This window comes from Lissotriton vulgaris, chromosome 3_1 (assembly GCF_964263255.1).
Source record: "Lissotriton vulgaris chromosome 3_1, aLisVul1.2, whole genome shotgun sequence".
Classification (NCBI taxonomy): Eukaryota; Metazoa; Chordata; class Amphibia; order Caudata; family Salamandridae; genus Lissotriton; species Lissotriton vulgaris.
The window spans coordinates 2,010,068,040-2,010,087,870 of record NC_141689.1 but is presented as its reverse complement, the minus strand read 5'-3'; the positions used below and the strand labels follow the sequence as shown (position 1 = coordinate 2,010,087,870).

At 43.9% G+C, this 19,831-nt stretch overlaps 1 protein-coding gene across 2 annotated transcripts in view; it reads right to left on the bottom strand.

Moving 5' to 3' along the window:
- The window catches only part of TRAPPC11 (trafficking protein particle complex subunit 11), a 461,933-nt gene that overhangs the window by 403,202 nt on the left and 38,900 nt on the right, over window positions 1–19,831 (bottom strand). For both annotated transcript variants that reach the window (XM_086962470.1, XM_086962471.1), the window contains exons 5-6: window positions 18,187–18,301; window positions 17,649–17,748 (exon numbers count right to left, since the gene is read on the bottom strand). In XM_086962470.1, coding sequence (XP_086818596.1) covers window positions 17,649–17,748; window positions 18,187–18,301 — 215 coding nt within the window. The remainder of the gene's footprint in view (window positions 1–17,648; window positions 17,749–18,186; window positions 18,302–19,831) is intronic.

The window sequence follows — 19,831 nt, the reverse complement described above, 5'->3', positions numbered from 1 at the left end:
CTCCTTTCGCGGCTGGCCCATTTGCGGCGGGGTCTTTTGCCTGCCAGGGGGCGCCCGCGTGTCTCGTTGCTCCCGCGGCACGAGTTCTCTTCAGAGGAGACCGCGCTAAGGGAGCCGAGTACGCCGGAGCCTGGCCCCCTGCCGCCACACTGTGAACGCCCTTCGGGGTCTGTACTATCCTGCTCTGGGAGTGCTTGACGCCCGCTGGGGCTGTATTATCGCGGAGACTGACGCTCTGGAATCGCCTACGGGCAGGGAAGTCAATTTCTTGTTTTATTGAAGTAGCGCACTAGGTGGTGGCTGGCCTTGTCGGATTGAGGGCCTGCACGCTTAGGGGTATTGTCATTATCCACAGCGGCCTGTCTGCACTTGAATACTTGCAGCTCTCGTGACCTGCCCAAAAGTTAACAGGCCCTGTTGGCCTGCAGATATACAGTCCTGCAACTCTGTGGCTGGCAAAATTAACAGGCACTGAAGGCCAGCAGATATTCAGTGGTAATCTAATTATAGACCAATATCCCTATTAGACTCCCTTATGAAAATGGTAGGGAGAGTGGTCCTAAATAAAATGCAATCATGGGCCGAGGAACATGGCATTTTAAGTCCCGTGCAGTATGGCTTCCGGGAAGGGATGGGCACCGTAGAGCAGGTCCTAAATTTGGTTTTGCTTCAAGCGACATATACACGAGCTAAAGAGGGATGTCTTTATGCAATTTTTGTCGACCTCTGTCGCCTTTGATTGCGTGATACATACTAAATTGTGGCAAATACTTGAGGAGATGAAGTCGAGCCAGCCATTGTATTATTTTTACGGTAGCTCTATTCAGGGGCAACGGCTAAAGTAAGACATGGGCTGAGGGGGGAGTGCACGGGGTCCTTTACCATAGAAAAAGGCGTAAGACAAGGCTGTGTGCTGGCCCCTTTTCTCTTTTCCCTCTACACGAATAATCTTGAGGTTGAACTGGGGGCCAGCAAAATCGACTCCCCAAGGTTTGGTAATAAGCAGATAGTATCACTCCTGTATGTGGATGACGCCGTATTGATGGCAAGAACGATGGGTGCGAAGAAGGCCCTTACAAAATATTTAGAATTCATGGAAGCAAGGGGCCTTAACATCAATGCAAAGAAATCATATGTGATGCGTTGTGGCAAAGGTCGCGCTACCCGCAAATACCTCAAAGTTTCAGGACTTGAAATTGAGTACATTAAAACGTTCCCATACTTGGGGGTATTAATTGATGGTTCTGGCACTTAGGGACCTGAGGTTAAGAACAGGACCCTATCCTTTAAACAATCAATAGCAGCACTGAAGAACTTCTCCTCTAAGTTGGGTAAAAAAAAAACTGAAATTATGTTAAAAATGTATGTTGCCAAATGCAGAAGTATCGCATTGTATGGGGCAGGGATCTGGGGATACCAGGATACATCATTGTTACAGGTTGAAGAAAACACATTTTTTAGATACCTGCTAGCTCTCCCAAAGGGCACCTCAGTTTTTAATTGTCATACGGAATTGGGGATGGACCATATTACAGACCCGATTAAAATGCAACCTATTCTGCTTTGGCGCAGAGTATGGGTCTCAGAAGCGCTCGGCCTAAACCAGGATATTATAAGGGATGTCATGGGCCTAGATAATGCGAAGCACATTGCCTGGCTTCAGTATATTAAGAAAACATTAACTGACCTCCAACGGCCTGAGCTATTTAGTAACCAGGACTTAATTAGAAATGTTTGGAAAAAAGAACTGAAGAGGTTATGCATGGCCCATTTCGACTTATTAGGATGTGCAGGGGAGATAACGAAGAAAACAGTAATTGATCACCAATTGTCGCTAACCACCTATACAATACAACCATATTGAACCACGACTACTGTGGGCTTTGACCGATTCATTCTGACCAGATTTATTTTTAATTTATTTCACCGGCTGGTCACATTTCCAAGTAAAAATGATTGGTCCTAAGTAAGTGTGTGGGAAGGGTGGCGCAGAGGGGGCGCAAGGGATGAATAAGGACGCCTTTGAACGCTTGAAAGGTGATTTCTTGGCTAAGTCCGGACCACCTCCTTCCATCCCCCCACTACCACCAGAACCTGCGATCTCCAGAGCGCCTCCTTCCCCGTCCCATGATGGGGGTTCCCCGACGGACACCAACGATGAGGGGTCTTCGCGTTCTTGGCATCCAGCCAGTTTCGCTGGCACATTGCCTCAGGAGGAGTCGGGCATGCTGGACCAGGATAAAATTATGCATCCGCGCTCCGCTGTCTGGGCACCTGGGGACAAGGTGGCCAAGTTTGTGGCGGGCCGCCTCCGTAAACCCCTTGAAAAGGAAGCGTGGGGATGTCTCCGGGCTGAGTGTCCCCATCCCATGCTGAAAGGAAAGGTAGCCCTCACGCCCGAGCTAGATTCCAAGATGGCTAAGTTCCTGGCCAAGTGTAAAGGATCCACGGAAAGGGATTGATAGGTCCTGGCGCTCAAACCAGGATAAACTCTTAGACGCCATTGGTCCAATGACCAAAATCCTGGATATGGCGGAGGAGGCAAAGGTCACTGATTCTACCATATCCCCCGAAGTACTGTCCAATTGGGCGCAGAGGGCAATAATTTTTATGGCAAATGCCAACTGCACCCTATCAACTGAGCGGGAGCGTTCCTTGCTGATAAATCTTGACCCGAAGCAAGGCGATTTAGCATCTTCTGAGGCAGGCGCCGTGGCTCAAGGGGGCCTGTTCGGAGAGCCTTTTGTAAAGGAATTGGGGACATTTGTGACCATCGTTACGTCATTGGACAAAACCCAATCTAATATCAAGAGGGTTTTCTAGACGCATTTCTCCCAAGGGCCGGGTCGCGGTAGGAGCCGCGCGACTGGCCGTGGCGGTCAGCAATCTGGCAACAAAGGCCCATCACTTTTTCTGTTCCCGATGCCCAGCTGATCGACGAGGAGGTGTCGCTCTGCTTGAGAAAGGAGCCATCTGTCGATCTGCTTGGCACCCCAACGGGTTCCTCAGCAACGTCTTTTTGGTGGAAGAGACAGACGGGCGGCGTCCGGTAAAAGGAGTGCCTTTCCCATTACTAATTGGTGTTTTGTACCCTGTCCACAGGGATTGAGCACCCACCATAGTTAAAGAATGTCGTTTGATGCCATAACCAGTTTGACGGACAATCGAGCTAATATTTTGGCATACACGAATGAACAAGCATCGGAAATATACTCTTTGATTCATGACGTTAGGTCCTTCAATGTGCAGGGGAGTAGCTTGTCACAGCAATGGAAACAATTAGAATTTTTGACAAAGAGACAATTAAATCAGCGCCTCCATGCGTCCACTCTTGTGCAGTATCACCGGGCTATAAGGATTCCTAGAGGTCTCAGAATGCCCATTAAACCCATGCTTTTTCGCTTTCATATGAAAAAAGATTTTATGGACCGCTGGTATGCAGTGTTGAATAAGTGTTCCTTGGATTTGATTCTTTTATTACTGGAAGAACTTGCTGTAGTAATCAAGGAAATCACAGACGAAATTACAGTGATTGAAACAGACTTACAAACCAGAATGGATTAACCAGATTGGTCTAAATTTCTAGAGGAAATGAATTCGAGGATGGAGAAGCACTCTAAAGAGATCCAAGAGGGCAAACTTAGGAAATACAAGAGAGACACACTTGATTACAAGTTGAATGAGGTGTACACGTGGGCGGAGGTGTACGCGCAGAGGAGAACCTTCGTAAAACGTACACCAAATACATCTTCTCAAGAGAGTGTAGCCACAGAAGGAGACACCAACATTAACAGGGCACCTCCTACAATAGTAACAACTACACCAAGTGTACCAGATGCCTCAGAAAGTCAAGGAGCAGCTTCTTCCAAGACGTCTTTTTCCGCCCAGGACGCGGAGACCACCCAACCACCGGGAAAAACCAAAGGAAAACCAGGAGAGGCAAAGGAGGTAACAAAACCCAACTTGAGGAGCACTCGACCAACTTAGTAATCAATATCTCTACATACGATCTGTCTGCGCAACAGACCAAAGTTCTTAATAAAGGACTCAACTTTGTACCTACCTACCAAACGAACCCTCTTGAAATTGAAATTGATTTCTTTAAGTTTATGAGAATCTTGCGTTTGAGATATTTTTTCTCCAATCTTCCAGACCAAGAAATAGTGTCAGAACCGCCGGAGTTTTTGGAGTTTAGACCTAAATCCACTTTTCAGGCACCGACATCACACAAGATCCTGGATGCTTTTGAGAATCTGGTTTTGAAAGACTTGAAAAATATTAAAACTAACAAAAAGTGTCATTGGAATCTATCTAAATACGAGAGGGATACTCTCAAAGAACTGTCAGAAAACTCAAAGATACATATTCAGCAAGCCGACAAAGGCGGCACCATAGTGGTAATGGATCAGACTTTCTACGAGACCAAAGTCAATGAACATGTATCTGATGTCCACACTTACTTGAAGCTTGACAAAGATCCAATAAAAGAATTGAAAGAAACACTCGAAAAAATTCTGGATGCAGCAGAGGAGATGAAATGGATTAACACCAAAACCAGACAATTTCTCACAGTTCCTTTTCCTAAACAACCAGGTCTCTATATGCTGCCGAAAGTCCATAAAAATCTTTTGAATCCACCATTTCGTCCAATTGTCACTGGGTGTGGCACCATTTTCGAACCTCTGGGGCAGTTTATTGATCGTTTTTTACAACCTTTTGTACAGGCGTGGTACTCATACACGAAAGACACTACGCATTTCTTACAAAAATTATCAAAAATTGTCATCAAACCAGGGATGTGTTTATGTACATTGGATGTCAAGGCCCTCTACACCTCTATTCCACACTCCAAGGGAATAGAGGCAGTTGAATGGGCTTTGCTGCAACAAGAGAATTTATCTGTGAGTAAAGTTTTTTTATTGGAACTCCTTCATTTCAGCCTTCACCACAGCTATTTTTGTTGGAACAATGCATTCTATTTGCAAAACAAAGGAACTTCCATGGGCTTTTCTGGGGCCCCTGCCTATGCGAACACCTATATGGCAAGATTTGAAGCGCAATTCCTAATGAATGACAGAGATTGGACTGATAACATTGTTCTTTATTGTCGTTATATAGACAACATTTTTTTGATTTGGCAGAACTCCACAATGTTGCTGGAACAAAAAATATCTGAGTTGAACTCATTTGATGAGAACATTCAATTTACGCACACCATTGACAACAAGGCAATCCCATACTTGGATGTATTAGTGAAATTGAGTGATGACACTTTGGAAACAGAGGTATACCACAAGGCCACTGACAAAAACACGGCTCTTGCATATAACAGTTTTCACTCCAAGAATTTGATTAACAATTAACCATTTTCTCTGATGTTAAGAGCTAAAAGAATCTGTTCCCAGGATGAGACTCTTCATACAAATATCAACACCATTTGCAGTAAATATGCATCTAAAAAGTACCCTGTCAATGTATTGCAGACAGCAAAAGAGAAGGTTGACAAACTACCAAGGGAAGTACTGTTGATCAAAAAAACAAGAGAGCAATTACACCGCCAGGTTTTTGTGTCCAAATACTCAACTTGCTCACAAGAAATTAAGAAAAGCATCATTTCTCACTGGGATCTGTTGAGTAACGAGACAGATTTCAAAGAGTTGTTCATACATAAACCCATTTTTGCCTACAAAAGGTCTTGTAATATCAAACAATTATTGAAATCCAACACCATGAGGACTCCAAGCAATTGTAAAGGAATGAAAAATGCCAGAATTGCATTCATTGCAACAATGTGATTGTTACGGATTCAGTAAAACACCCACACACGGGCGAAACCATCCCTCTCAAGATAAATGCTGACTGTAACTCCATGAACGTGATGTATGCCATCAAATGTCCCTGTGGACTACTGTACGTGGGGAAAACAGAGAGAAAAGTTAAAATACGGATTTCAGAGCACAAGAGCACAATCCGTAATAAGAACGCAAACAGCAGCCTGGCAGTACATTGGGACAGAAACAGACATACCATTGCCCAGTTAAAATTCCAGATTCTAGAAATGGTGACTCCTACACCCGGTAAAAGCCTTACCAGAACTCTATTACAAAGAGAAATCCACTGGATTAGGAAGTTACAGACACAAGATCCCAAAGGGATCAATGATCGAGTAGACTTTATTTGTTTTTTGTGATACATGCACAGATGAGTTCGTGCAGAGGCTGACTCTTATGTGTTATTTGTTAAATTTCATTTCTTATGAAAATAACCTGTATGTTAATCACAATATTGTATTGCATTCTCCTTGTGATAGTTAGATTATTACATCTTGCACCACACTAACATGGCGCCCTATCGTGTTTTCACTGGACGATCCTTCTTGTTTTCGAGTCAGTCGTTTGTTTCAAGTTGCGCGCATGATTACCACGTCAATATTGTGAGTGGCTTTATTAGTCGCGGAGTAGTAGTGGTGTTTGTTCACCGACCGCCGGGACCGTGAGGAAGGAGTTGCGACCGACCGGAGAAATCGGAGCTGGTTACAAAGTTGAGAAAAGGTAGATATCTCTTGACACGAGGCCGGTAGTAGATTGTTTTTATTCTCGGCGTTTAGCCCCATTTGAGCCAGAATTCCTTTATTTTTGTAGCTGGTCACTAACGTGTCCGACGAAGTCTGTGAAACACCCTGTTGAACGCCCATGCTTGCAGCAACATTTAAAAAGGTGCGTCTTACAGTGTCTAATTGCAACTGAAGACATTCGTGTAATTCTGGACAGCTTACGCATTTGTTTACTTCTCGATAATGCAGTGGTCGGAGTTGTGAATTTGAGCAAGTGTTTTCCTATTTTTCACCAGATTGTTTTCCCCGGGTGGACCTTCTGGGCTCAGTGATTGAATCCACAGCTTCCGTGTGACCTGTTTTTCAATCTATCAAATAAAAGCCGCTATCACCATCCGCTGGTTTACACACGCTTATCAGTAAGTGATGAGGGATCTACGATGCAGTCTCTGGTTATTTGTTTAATAATGTTTTACATATAACTAAGGCAGACCATTCCTCTTTTGTAGTAACGGAGTGAAGTTTCCACATTGACATACTTGAATTGGATTGTTTTTTCCACTCCATTCTTTTGGGCTTGAAGTGAGTACGATCACAAAACGTTGGTGAGAAATTTATAGGTTATTTTAAAACCAATGTGTTAGTGTTTAATGAATGCAAACAGTGACTTGCTGTGTACTTTGCATATTTGAAGAACCTATTCCATTAGAGTAATAGCATTTATTTCTTTGTTTTTTTTAGGCATTGCCCCTGACGAAGGGCCGGGAGGCCCGAAATGCATTGGGCAGGGAACACATGAATAGTATCTTAATGTTGAACCACCCTTTATGTTGAAAGAAAGTTGCTTGAAACTTATTTTGTACCAATGGTAGTTGTATATAAAAAGTGTGTCATGAGTTAAATTAAATGACATGTTAGTAAAGACAAGAATCAAATACATGTAACTTGTAGCGTTTTTTTGTACTTAATATGCTCAGCATTTTGATAAAATTTAGTAAATAATTTTCCATTGTGGATTTGCTACAGTGCGCAGAGGGCAAGCGGTTTCGCTTGATTTCTTTGTTTAAGGCGTCCGGTAATCAACCTGAAGGAGTTCAATGGTTGGTTGGTTTACCGGCACTTCAAAATGGAGGGCATACACCTTCTTCAGGATGTCCTTCTGCCATGCGATTGGATGGTCAGGTTGGCCCTCAAGGATGCGTACTTAGTAGTCCTGCTCCAGTTTATTTGGTGCAGTCAGGTGTACGAATTTGTCGCCCTTCCTTTCGGTCTTTCTTCAGGACCTTGGTGCTTCACAAAGGTGCTTCACCCGGTGGTGGACTTTTTGAAAGGCCAAGGAATAAGGATGATTGTGTACCTAGACGACATCCTTCTCATGGCACAATGTCCCAGGAGGCGGACGGCTCAACTGCAGCAGACAGTGTCTCTCTTGGGAAGCCTGGGGTTTGTCGTCAACGGCTCAAAGTCGGTCCTCTCTCCAACTCAAAGTCTGGTTTTCCTCAGGTTCGTCGTGAATTCCGTTCAGGCTTCCTTGAGTTTTCCATCTCGCAAGATGGCCAAGATCCGTCACATTCTAAGATGGACCATTTCCAGGCCCCAGACCTACGGCAGATTGCCCGGGTAGTGGGCCTCCTGTCATCCTCCATTAAGGCAATCTTTCCGGGGCCATTGCATTATCGTGCCTTGCAGCGTCTGAAAGCGCACCACCTCAGGAAAGGGTTAACTTATAATCAAACGGTTCCCCTGTTGGAGGAGGTGAAAGAGGAGATGGCATGGTGGTTGGCACACATGGAGGTCTGGAACAGGCCTGCAATTTTCAGCTCGACCCTAGACATAGTCATAGAATCGGACACAAGCAGGTCCGGATGGGGTGCCAGTTGCGGGGAATTCTCTACAGGCGGCATTTGTTCGTTATAAGAGCAGAGATTGCATACCAATTGCCTGGAGCTCCTGGCGGGTTCATTCGCCGTACGCTGCTGAACCAGGCAGCAAGCGAGTTCATGTGTTCTGCAGAAGATGGACAACGTCTCAGCGGTCCGCTATGTCAATTGCCTGGGGGGTACTTGGTCCGGAGCCTTGGCGGACTTGCCAAGGAGTTTTAGGAGTATTGCTTGGCACACCAAGCCTCGGTGACGGCGGAGTACCTTCCAGGCCAAGCCAACCAAGTGGCAGATTGGCACTCGAGGCATCAGAGATTCCAGCCTGTGGAAGCTGGATGTTTTGGTCTTCAGGTGGCTGGGCGATCACTGGGGCCCGTTTTTTGTGGACCTCTTTGCGTCCCGTCTCGATCATCAGATACCGCGCTTCTTCAGCTGGAGACCCGATCCCCTAGCGGAGGCCACGGATGCCTTCCTCCAGGACTGGATTCAAGGGAGGGCTTATGCCTTCCCACCGTTCTCGATGGTGGTGAGGACGGAAGATCGGATCCGGCTTCTGGGAGCAGAGGTGGTGGTGGTGACGCGGTTTGGAGGTCCCAAGTGTGGTTTCCAGTTCTTCTGGAACTTTCTTGGGATTTTACAATCCTACTCCCCCCGCTTACTCATCCTCTTCTGAACCCGAACGGGGAGCAACACCACCTCATTCGCCAAGGTTCTCTCCGCCTTATGGCATGGGGGCTTTCAGGAGATGCTGGTCACTCCCAGGCCTTTTGGCATCAGCTCAGCATCTCTTGTCAAAGGCCTGGTCAACAGTACATCGAAACGGTACCAGACCACTTGGACTAAGTGGTTACGTTGGTGTCTTCGACGGGACTTGGATCCCGTGGTCCCAGGCGTCGTTCCATTGTTCAATTTCCTGGGAGATCTGGCTACGGACGGTCTGGCTTATCGCTCTACTAATGCGATTCGTTCAGGCTTCTCTGCCGCTCATTGCCCGGTGGACGGAGCCCCGATTGGGGAGCATCCGCTCGTCTGCCGCTTTTTGCGGGGTGTTCGCCTGTCGCTGCCCCTAGAACCTCGGTATTCAGTTCTCTGGGTCGTCAATTTGGTCTTTAATCTTTTCTTATCTTGGCAGCCGAATAGGTACCTTTCTTTAAAGGAACTTTCTGCTAAGCTAGCCATGCTGTTGTACCTCCTGTCGCAGGGTTTCTGTCGTTCGGGCTTTGGATGTTACTGCAAGAGTTTTTTCACCGGAAGGAGTTATATTCACAGTGGGTCGTCATACCAAGTCGGATTCAAGGACGGTTTCATATCCAGCCTTTGCGGATGTGCCCAAACTGTGTTTGGTGGACTGTCTTAACTCCTACGAGGAGATGACTCTTGAATTTCGCCCACCGGGCGAACAGCAACTTCTTATTGCATTACGGAAACCGCACAAGGCTCTCTCTTCGCCCACTATAGCCAGATGGGTGAGATGGTTCATGCAAGAGGCGGGTATTGACACAAAACAGTTTGGTGCACATTCGGCTAGGGGCGCAATGGCTTTCTCTCTGGGAGCTCGATTGGAGGATCTAATACTTACAACGGATTGGTCTTCCGATTCCACTTTTAAGAGGTTTTATTTTAAACTGGTGATGGATGTGGCACGGTTAGTAGTAAGTAAGCTTTGAACTAGCATAATCTGAGCCGCCGGTCCTGACATAGAATCGAAATGTGCCTAGCATAGTAACATAAGTTTGAATTCTATTAAGGACACGGAGGCGAGGATTATACCTCCCGTGCACGGCTAGTGCAAACCCACCCGTATTTACGCAAGTAAACTGTTTTCTAAAAGACTGCTCGATTGTTGAAGCACATTAAATTTGATTGCGAATGTCGAGGTATCTTGAGTGGTATATTGAGTTTTGGACAGAGTAACTCCTCGTGCTTTCCTTGTATTGCAGGACATGATGGAGCAAAACAGGACCAATAATATTCAGAAGTGACTTGAGCGAAGAAAGAGGAGGGATTCACAAAATGGAGGACCTTTCAAAGGAATGCATGGACAGTGTAGAAGGACTAGGTTATGGTGTTCCCCATGGAATGATGGGAATTGATGTTTATGGACCATAAATGTACTTGTTTTGTTATGATCAAATGATGTTTTTCTTGGTTATTGAAGAAAAAGACGTCTTTATTGCTTTTCTGGCTGCTGTGGTTTGGACTTAAGAAATAAAGTGAAGGAAGAAAAGCATAATCCTCGCCTCCGTGTCCTTAATAGAATTAAAACTTACCGTTACTATGATAGGCAAATTTGGATTCTCTTTCCCTTCCTGATAAATATACAAGCCCTTTCTAACATGGTTGATGCAATGATACAGTAGAATGTGGTTTGATAATGAGTCTAAGTGCCAGATCTCAGTGGTATGACAACAAAAACTACAAAAAATGATGGGCAGAATGCTTAAGTTATTTTCACCCACATCCACATCCTAGTCCATAATGGTTTCCCCCAACATACCACCTCAGATTAGACTCCGCCATATGCAAATCAGCCTTGGTCCTGCTCCAATAGGAACAGTCCAGCCCAAACTGCCACGTCAGATCCTCTAAACAGGAACACACACAACAAAAAGGAAGCTTTCAGCCTAATTGGGCCTTTTCGGTCGGGTGCAGCTTGGTTCCAGTGGCTAAATGAGCAGAGGATCTACATCTGGCATACCCGTCCCACTTCCTTACATGATGCTGGACTTGCTAATTTCTGCCAACCATAAAAGCTGCTTTCAGGTCAGCTAGTTGTGCTGTTGTTCGGTCAGTTATGTGCGCTAGGGTTTAGATGCTTTAGTCTATGTAGACGTTGTGAGGGTGCAAAGTTACTCGCTTGGATCCGAAGCAGCAAATGGATGCATTCCATTGCCTCAGAAGTGGAAAGAGAGATTATACAAAGACACTCAAGCATAGTATCTGGGTAAAAGAAGAGATAGGAATTTGTAATTTACTTCTTGCTTTTGGTACACAGTGTGAGTGCTAACAAGTGAACTCTTTCTCTCTCTCTCTCAGCTTCTGCCCTCAACTGCCAAAATGATACATCACGGCCACCCTCACTCAGATCAAAGAAGAGATACACGCCATCAAAGAACTACTCTCCAAACACCCCATACACCCCCCACCCACCTCCACCTCCCCTCCCAACTTGTCCCCTACTCCGCCGGCTGACTCCCACCCTAATCACGCCCCACACCAGGCGTCAATCCCGGCTCATAGGCACAGCAACTGCCCTCGTCCCCCGCATCGCCCCCGCAACCCCTCACACATCATCACATCCCCGCCCAACTTGTCCCCCACCCCTCCGACTAACTCTCGCGCTCAGCTAACCCACCCCAATCCGACCTCAATCCCAGTTCTTAATCGCAACAACCGCCCTCGCCGCACCCACAATTCTTCTTCGGACCTCGACACACTCGCCCTTCTCCGCTCCTATGACCCAACACCCGAACCTCACTCAACCTCACCACACCGCAACATTCCCACAATACACCCAAATCCCCTTAGACCACCTACACTAAACAGCAGATCCTCTATCCCCAATAACCTTAGAAAAATCCCTCTCTCCATAGAACCATCTAACACCCTCTACACACCCAGTCTCAAATGCACTCTTCTCAACTGCAGATCGGCCACGAAACATTCCGCCGCCATTGCTGAACTACTCTTATCACAGGACCTTGATCTAATCGTCCTGACTGAAACGTGGCTAACTGAATCCTCGACACCCATAATGGACATTCTGGTTCCTGCCAACTATCACATTATCAGGCTCGACAGAAAAGGCCAAATAGGTGGTGGAATCGCATGCATCTACAGGGACAACCTCTCTGTTCAGAAAGTCAATTCCACATCCCTACCATCCCCAACATCCTGGGAATACATCTGCCTCGACATCATTAGTGAGGGCAAACCGATATGCTCTCTTCACAGCATCTACCACCCACCCAGGGACAATCTCACCTTTTCCCAACAAATCATGGATATGATCTCAACCAATTCCGGACGGCAGCTCACCCAAATATACCTTGGTGACTTCAACCTCCACTGGAATGACCGCAACGACGCGGTGGTAAATGGTCTTAAAAATTTCCTCGCTGCCCTTAACCTCACCCAAATATGCAACAGCCCAACCCACGAGAAAGGCTCTACCCTCGACCTGATCATCTCCAAAGAGGAATCTATCCAACTCGAATCCATCCAACCCTGTGACTGGTCAGATCATTATATTATCACATTCTTTATCAATGAAAAATTCAAAGTCATCCCGGCTCAACTCTCCAAGCCCAAAGTCTGGAAAAGAGACTTGAAAAAACTCAAACCAGGCTCTTTGCCCCCTAACAGTTGCAATCTCCTACTCCCACCTACAGGCGCCACGGACGTCCAAACTCTGACTGACCACTATATCAACGCTATGACCTCTATAATTAATGAGGTCGCACCTATGCAGCTAAAAAGAGTCTCTACTAAAATCTCCAAACCATGGTACGACGGGAGTCTCAACGAAGATAGACGAGACATACGAATGGCAGAACGGACCTGGAGATCAGCCCCCTCCGCAATGCACCTAAAAGATCTGAAGAAAAAGAGAAACGCCTACTTCAGGAAAATAAAACGCTCAAAATCGGACTTCTTCAGCCTCCAACTCGACCAATCAAAAAACCGCCCGAGAAAACTGTTCGAGCTCATCAAGTCACAATCTAAGGAGCAACCGCAACCACTAAACACTGGGCGTGAGGCACCCTCCTGTGAAGACTTCGCTGCTTTCTTTATCCAAAAAACCGACAAAATAAAAAGCGATCTCCTCATTGACGCAAGCCTCTACTCCAAACCCCAATGCCTAGCACCCACTGAACCAAAAAACAATGCTACATGGTCAACCTTCAGCATATACTCGGAAGAAGAAATTGGCAAACTGCTCAGCACCCTGAAACCATCCAATCACCTCACGGACCCCCTCCCTGCCTCCGCAGTAAAAGACTTAACCCTGTTTCTTCTCCCTCTCTGGACTAAAATTATCAACAGCTCTCTCCAACAAGGCAGCATACCTGACTCCCTCAAAGTTGGCCAGGTCACACCTCTACTAAAGAAACCTACAGCCGACCCCTCGGATCTCAACAATTACCGTCCCATCACCAATATCCCCACTCTCGCCAAACTGCTGGAAAAATGCGCACAACTACAATTGTCTAAACACATTGAGCAATTCGATCTCCTCAACCCTCACCAGTCAGGCTTCCGAGCAGGACACAGCACAGAAACTGCTATGACTCACATAATTGACGACGCACTTCAAATGCTAGACCAAAACGACACCTGCCTCCTCATCCTTCTTGATCTCTCCTCAGCATTCGACACCGTCAAACATGAGAATCTACTAGAACTACTAAACACAAGAATGGGCCTATCTGGAACTGTCCTCAAGTGGTTCACTTCCTTTCTTCACAACAGGTCGCAAAAATTCAAGAGCAACAACCTGATGTCCTCGCCAATACCTGTAACGCTAGGCGTCCCCCAAGGATCTTCTCTATCCCCAACTTTGTTCAACCTAGTCATGGAACCTCTCACCACCTTGCTACAAGCATCCAATGTACGCTTTCACATGTACGCTGATGACACCCAACTTTACCTCAAGTTACAATCACCCAATGACATCCTGCTCCTGAACTCAACGATCAGTTGCACCCAATCCTGGCTTGCCGATAATCACCTCAAACTCAATGCCCTGAAAACAGAGTTCCTTCTGATCTCACCTCCAGCTAAGATATCAACCACTCAACATTGGCTTAAACTCCTAACCGCACTCAATGTCCAACCCACCATCGTGGACTCAGCAAAATCTTTAGGCATAACACTCGACACTAATCTCAACATGCAGCAACATATCCGCAAGGCAACAAAGGGAGCGAACTTCCAGATCAATACTCTGAGGAAACTTAAACCCTACCTCCCAGCCAAAGACTTCCAAACTGCAGTACAAGCACTAGTCATCCCACGAATTGAATACGGCAGCACCGCCCTCTGTGGACTCCCCCTAACTACAACCGCACCACTAAAAGCTTCTCTAAATGCTGCAGCGAGACTCATCACTGGGTCAAAAAGTACTCCCACATTACCCCTGACCTGAAATCCCTGAATTGGCTGCCTTTTGAAGGCAGAATACAGCTGAAAATCACCTGCATGACACACAAGGCGGTACACCTAAACTCACCCGGCTACCTCGCTCAGAAGTTGACAATCTCTGGGGGAACTAGAAACACGAGAGGCACAAACAATCTCCTGCTGAAACCTCGAAGATTCCGGAAGGAAAAAACATACAAGCGCTCCTTCTCAGGAATGGCGCCTAGGATCTGGAACTCACTCCCTCCCGAAACCAGGCTTATCTCCTCCACTACACTTTTTAAAAAAGAAGTAAAAGCTATCCTCATGGCTAAATACACTTGAGCTACTATTTCGAATCCTATTAACACCTTGCACCGTTCTGTATTACATGTTTGACCCTTGACTTATTTGTATGAGTTGTTTTATCATCCACATGAGTGGCTTTGTCACTTAGTAGTACTATTATACTGTGATTTATTGAGTTACTCGTTTGAATATGCTCCCCCTTGCACCCTTCTATGTAAAGCTTGATTTGCCTGTTTGACTTTGCTCCCTCTTGTACCCGTCTATGTAAAGCGCTCTGATATCTGTGAAGATCTTGTTTGCGCTATATAAAACTCTTTAAATAAATAAATAAATAAATAAAATAAATAAGCGCTCATCACAGAAGCCCTGAATAGCAAAGGCAGACATTCTTAAATCAACCCTGAACGGGGTCTGAGGGATCCCTGAAAATGAATGTGTTGTTCTCACTTACAAGATTATGCTAGTGCTAGTGCTAGATTGGCATAAGCATTATATCAGTAAATCATGGTGCCAAATAAAACATTACCTTTAGGCTAGGTTATTTGATTTTAACACAATAGGCAGAGCACTCCTGCCCCTATTCCTCCATCAATCATGACAGTAATGTAGTACTGGGACTGGGTTGTGAGAAATAAATAGTTATATACATATAATCAAGGTTTTTTTTATCATGGGTATTTCCTGGGAATGTATTAACACTACAGTATGGCTGCCTGTTTATGGAAACCCAAAACACAAGTTAAATATAAAAAAATGTATTGCAAAAACATGCCTATAAGAGGCAACAATTTTGGTCCCCTTTTAAAAGACAATTGTAAATGTATCCATTAAAAACTTCAAATTTAGATTTGCTTAGAAAACAAAATTGTTTCCAGATTTCCTACAGATAAGACCAAACAGGAAATTGCAGTAAGGGAAGTGCTTTCCTTAATGAAGAGTTATTTTGACTACATTCTTGAAAGTATTCCAGGGGGTATCCTGTGCCTTCATGTTTTGCAAGAGTAGTTAGCCTCACAGTTTATTTTCATGTGAAATATTGAACATGGATATGCAATGTTGCCTGTGTTCTACCTAGGACGAGAGTGGATTGTTTATGAATTGACAGAATACACTCATAACAGAGAACTAGAATTACAAGTAAGCAGCTTTCCATCCTCCATAGAGGGGATTTCACAAAAATTCATAAAAAGTTGAACAGTTGGCCCATCCCCATCCGTGATAGGTACATTCATCATAAGTGTGGCTGTGCCTGGTTTTGTTCTTGTAAGACATGCCCTGAGCTACCCAAGGAGGGGTCTGTTAGACTTCTGGAAGACGTTAGGCAAGACAGTATCCACCTTGTGAAGTACGAAGCAACCAAAGCCAAATACTTCTAAAGTGTTCTGTGAGCAGGCTACAGGTGTAATGGTGATACACTGAATGGGCAGTCAACGATTTCTTTTACTGCAATAGAAGACAATCTTTTTGCATTAGAGATTACTGGAACATGAACTCATTAATTTGTATATTGATGATGATAGTCAATCTTCTTGTTGGATTTATATATTAATTTGATTAAGTATCAACACTTTGAATTATGCCAACTTGGTTCATTTACTGACAGCGTGGAGTTCTCAGATGAGACAAACTTAATTCTTTGGACCTTTTGACTTTATGTACTAGCGATAGGAGATTCCTTGGTTTCGCTATTGTGTTAGGAAATATAGTGAAGGGTAAATGCTCCATCAAAGTAACATACACTCTCTCTCCTTTGATAGCCGTTGTAGGAGATTGGGTCTTGTTGCCTAGGAAAGACTGCTTGGCAAAAAACTCTGAAGCTCAAAACCACAAAAGGAAATGTTTGCAAGCTGCAGTTGTTTTATATGTCCACAACACGAGTGTGTTATTTCCACTGCGCATGCCTCTTACTTTGGAATGTGCTTCCTAATACCCTATGCCTAACAAAACATATCACATAATTCAGATCATTGTAATGGCTTCATTCCAATCTATGCAGGCAATAGGGTGCACAGAGCCTAATAATTGGACGTACAGAGTGCTTTCTAAATGTATTCAGTTCAAGAACAACTACCACCTGACTAACTTTTACCCAAGCACTCCCTCATTAGGAGCACTCAAGGCTCACACCTTCATCCACACAGTCATTTGCAAACTCACATTATGTATACTAACAGACCATGCACAGACAGCATTATCAAGTAACTGTCCTGCTGCTAACCACTTGCCCTACTAGCTATTAGGTACAGCAGCATAATGAGGGCCAAAAGGATCCTGCACATGTGCATCTAATATGCCTGATTAGAACAAATACCTGTGACCTGCTCACAATATCCCCACCACCATTCTTTATGTAAAGAGGGATTCTTGAATGTGTTTTAACTTTACCCGCATTGTACTGTGATTGGATTTGGCATGGAATCTCTAATTGTGTTATGCAAAGGGATTACGTTTGTCAACTGCAGCCTGAATCCCAATTAAAAGGAGCTCATAGTCATATTATATAATGTGACTCATAATTCGAGTTTAGCACAGCTACCACCTACCAGCAGGCTCTCTAATCTACCAACTTTCACCATTCTTTTCAATTGGTTGATTATAAATGTTGACCAAATACGCCTCTTCCCAAACTTACTTTACATCTTTATTTAATTTGTCTCAACTATGAACCTTCACTTTGTGCAGCACTTTGTCGCTTTATAGCTCTATTTGTGCTTCGTAAATGTTCCATACATGGAATGCTATAAGCCAATTAAGAGAACATAAAAACTGGAAGAGAATATTATTACCTGATGTGTGGTCTTGTTTAAAAATTCTTTATGTGATTTCACTCTCCGGATTTCTGTGTAATAATATGTTTGTGCATGCTCATAAAAGGCATTCTCTAACCTGTGAAAAAGAAAGACAGTGGTACTTCAGCATGTTTTAATTTTCACATCTGACATGCACACGTAACACTAGCACACACACTTCAATATGATCCTTGACCTATGTGCAGTAGCTATAGCTTAACCAGAAACAACCAAATATGTTTTCCTAATAGTCAGTCTCCCCTTCTAGTTTTTGAGTCAAGTCCATGAAAAGCAGACATATCCGCATAATAGTGTATTAGATATTATAGAACAGTGCTCCAAAAATGTTAAATATAATCAAAAAAGTCAATGTATTAAAAACCAAGGACAAAATAGCAGCAGAAGGCTATTAAGTATCAAAACCTGAAGGCTTACTGAAAATTGCATACTCAAAAAATTGCAAAAATGTGCATAGACAGTACAAGCAACCAGTGAATAGCACGCAAATTAAATATGTTGTTTGTGACCCACTTGCCTGATAATATAACCAACAAGATGATCGGTATGCGGCAACACAAATAAAGATTTTCCTGACAGGTCACAAGCACTGCACAACGTTGAAGCTCTTTCTGAAGCAATAACGTCTTCCCCTGATAATGAACACGCAATCGAAAGTAAAAAAGACAATGTTTAGTATAGCCATGTCATATCATTAACTAAACACTTGAAGAACCAAGAATGTATATTATGGGTGAACGTGTTAGATATGCGTTTGACTATACAAAAGGGATGTTTCATACTTCAATAAATAGTGAGCCACGCAACAAGGTAGATCAAAAGGAATAGTATTTGAAAACAACGTTAAACGTGTACTTCAATAGATGGTGAATAACATGAATAGAGAAGAATAGTATATACCCAAATTGTATTGGAGACTAGCTAAGTCTCATAAGCATCTACAAACATTTTTGTAGTTTGTAAAGATTAAAAGAATGCTATTTACACAATGCAAACAGTGTGTCAATAAAAAAACCTTAACGTATGCGTTTTACCTGGCACCTTTTGCTGGTTATCCCCAAAATGTTTGCCTTTTTCCTCCTATTTTCTCTGACCGTTTTGTGTTGGTTTTAGGACTTGGGGCATTTTACCACTGCTGACCAGTGGTCAAGTGCATATGCTCTCTGTCTAAATTGTATTTGTGATTGTTTTCTCCATGATTGGCATATGTGATTTACTATTAAGTCCCAAGTAAAGTGCACTAGGTGTGCCCAGAGTTTGCAAATCAAATGCTACTAGTGGGCCTGCAGCACAGATTTTGTCCCCCACATGAGGAGCCCTGCAAACATGTATCAGAACTACAACTGCAGTGTATGTGTTTTTTCAGAAGTAAACTGCCATTTCGACCTGGCAAGTGCACCCACTTGTAGGTTACTACAAGTGAAAGGATGCACTTGATCTCCCTCCGCACAGATGCGCACATTGCTTTTTAAATTTCTAAGTTAAATTCAACATGTACAAAAATACATTTTCAACCAAATTATGCCAATACAAAATTATACAATTCATTTTTTTGTTGCAAACAATGTATGCAGCATATATTCCACTACTATTGCATTATTTGAATTTCAATAACAATTTACAAAATAATCATGACGTTTCCATGCGATGCTCAAACATACAAAATAACTCTCACAAAACTGTTCCCAATGCATTTCGGGTTTACATATCCCTTCTTCAGGATGCTGTCAAAATAAGAAAAATACAAACTATAGTTTAAAATGTATATTTTAACTTTTTCCAACTAGACCGTTGTTGTACAATTGCGCAATAACACAGCATATGGCCTACAACCCCAGGGGCCGGCCGCGTTATACTTCACTTCTGTTCAGGTATGTGGTAGTGAACACAGCCATTTAGCCGACAACCCTGGGGTTCGGCGGCGCGTTGAATGTGGATGTACATATTGTAAACCTTTCGTGCATCCAGTATTCCATGGGTCTAGCATTTTCTTATTTTATTATGTTGCAATGTGACTCAAACGTAAATTTATAACAAACATGCACGTTGACATTCAGCACGAAAAGAGTTCCACAAAATCTTTTTTTTTATTTTTAAATATATCGTTATCTAATACCCGGGTTCACAGACACTGCTTTTAGCACGAGGATTACCGACGTCTT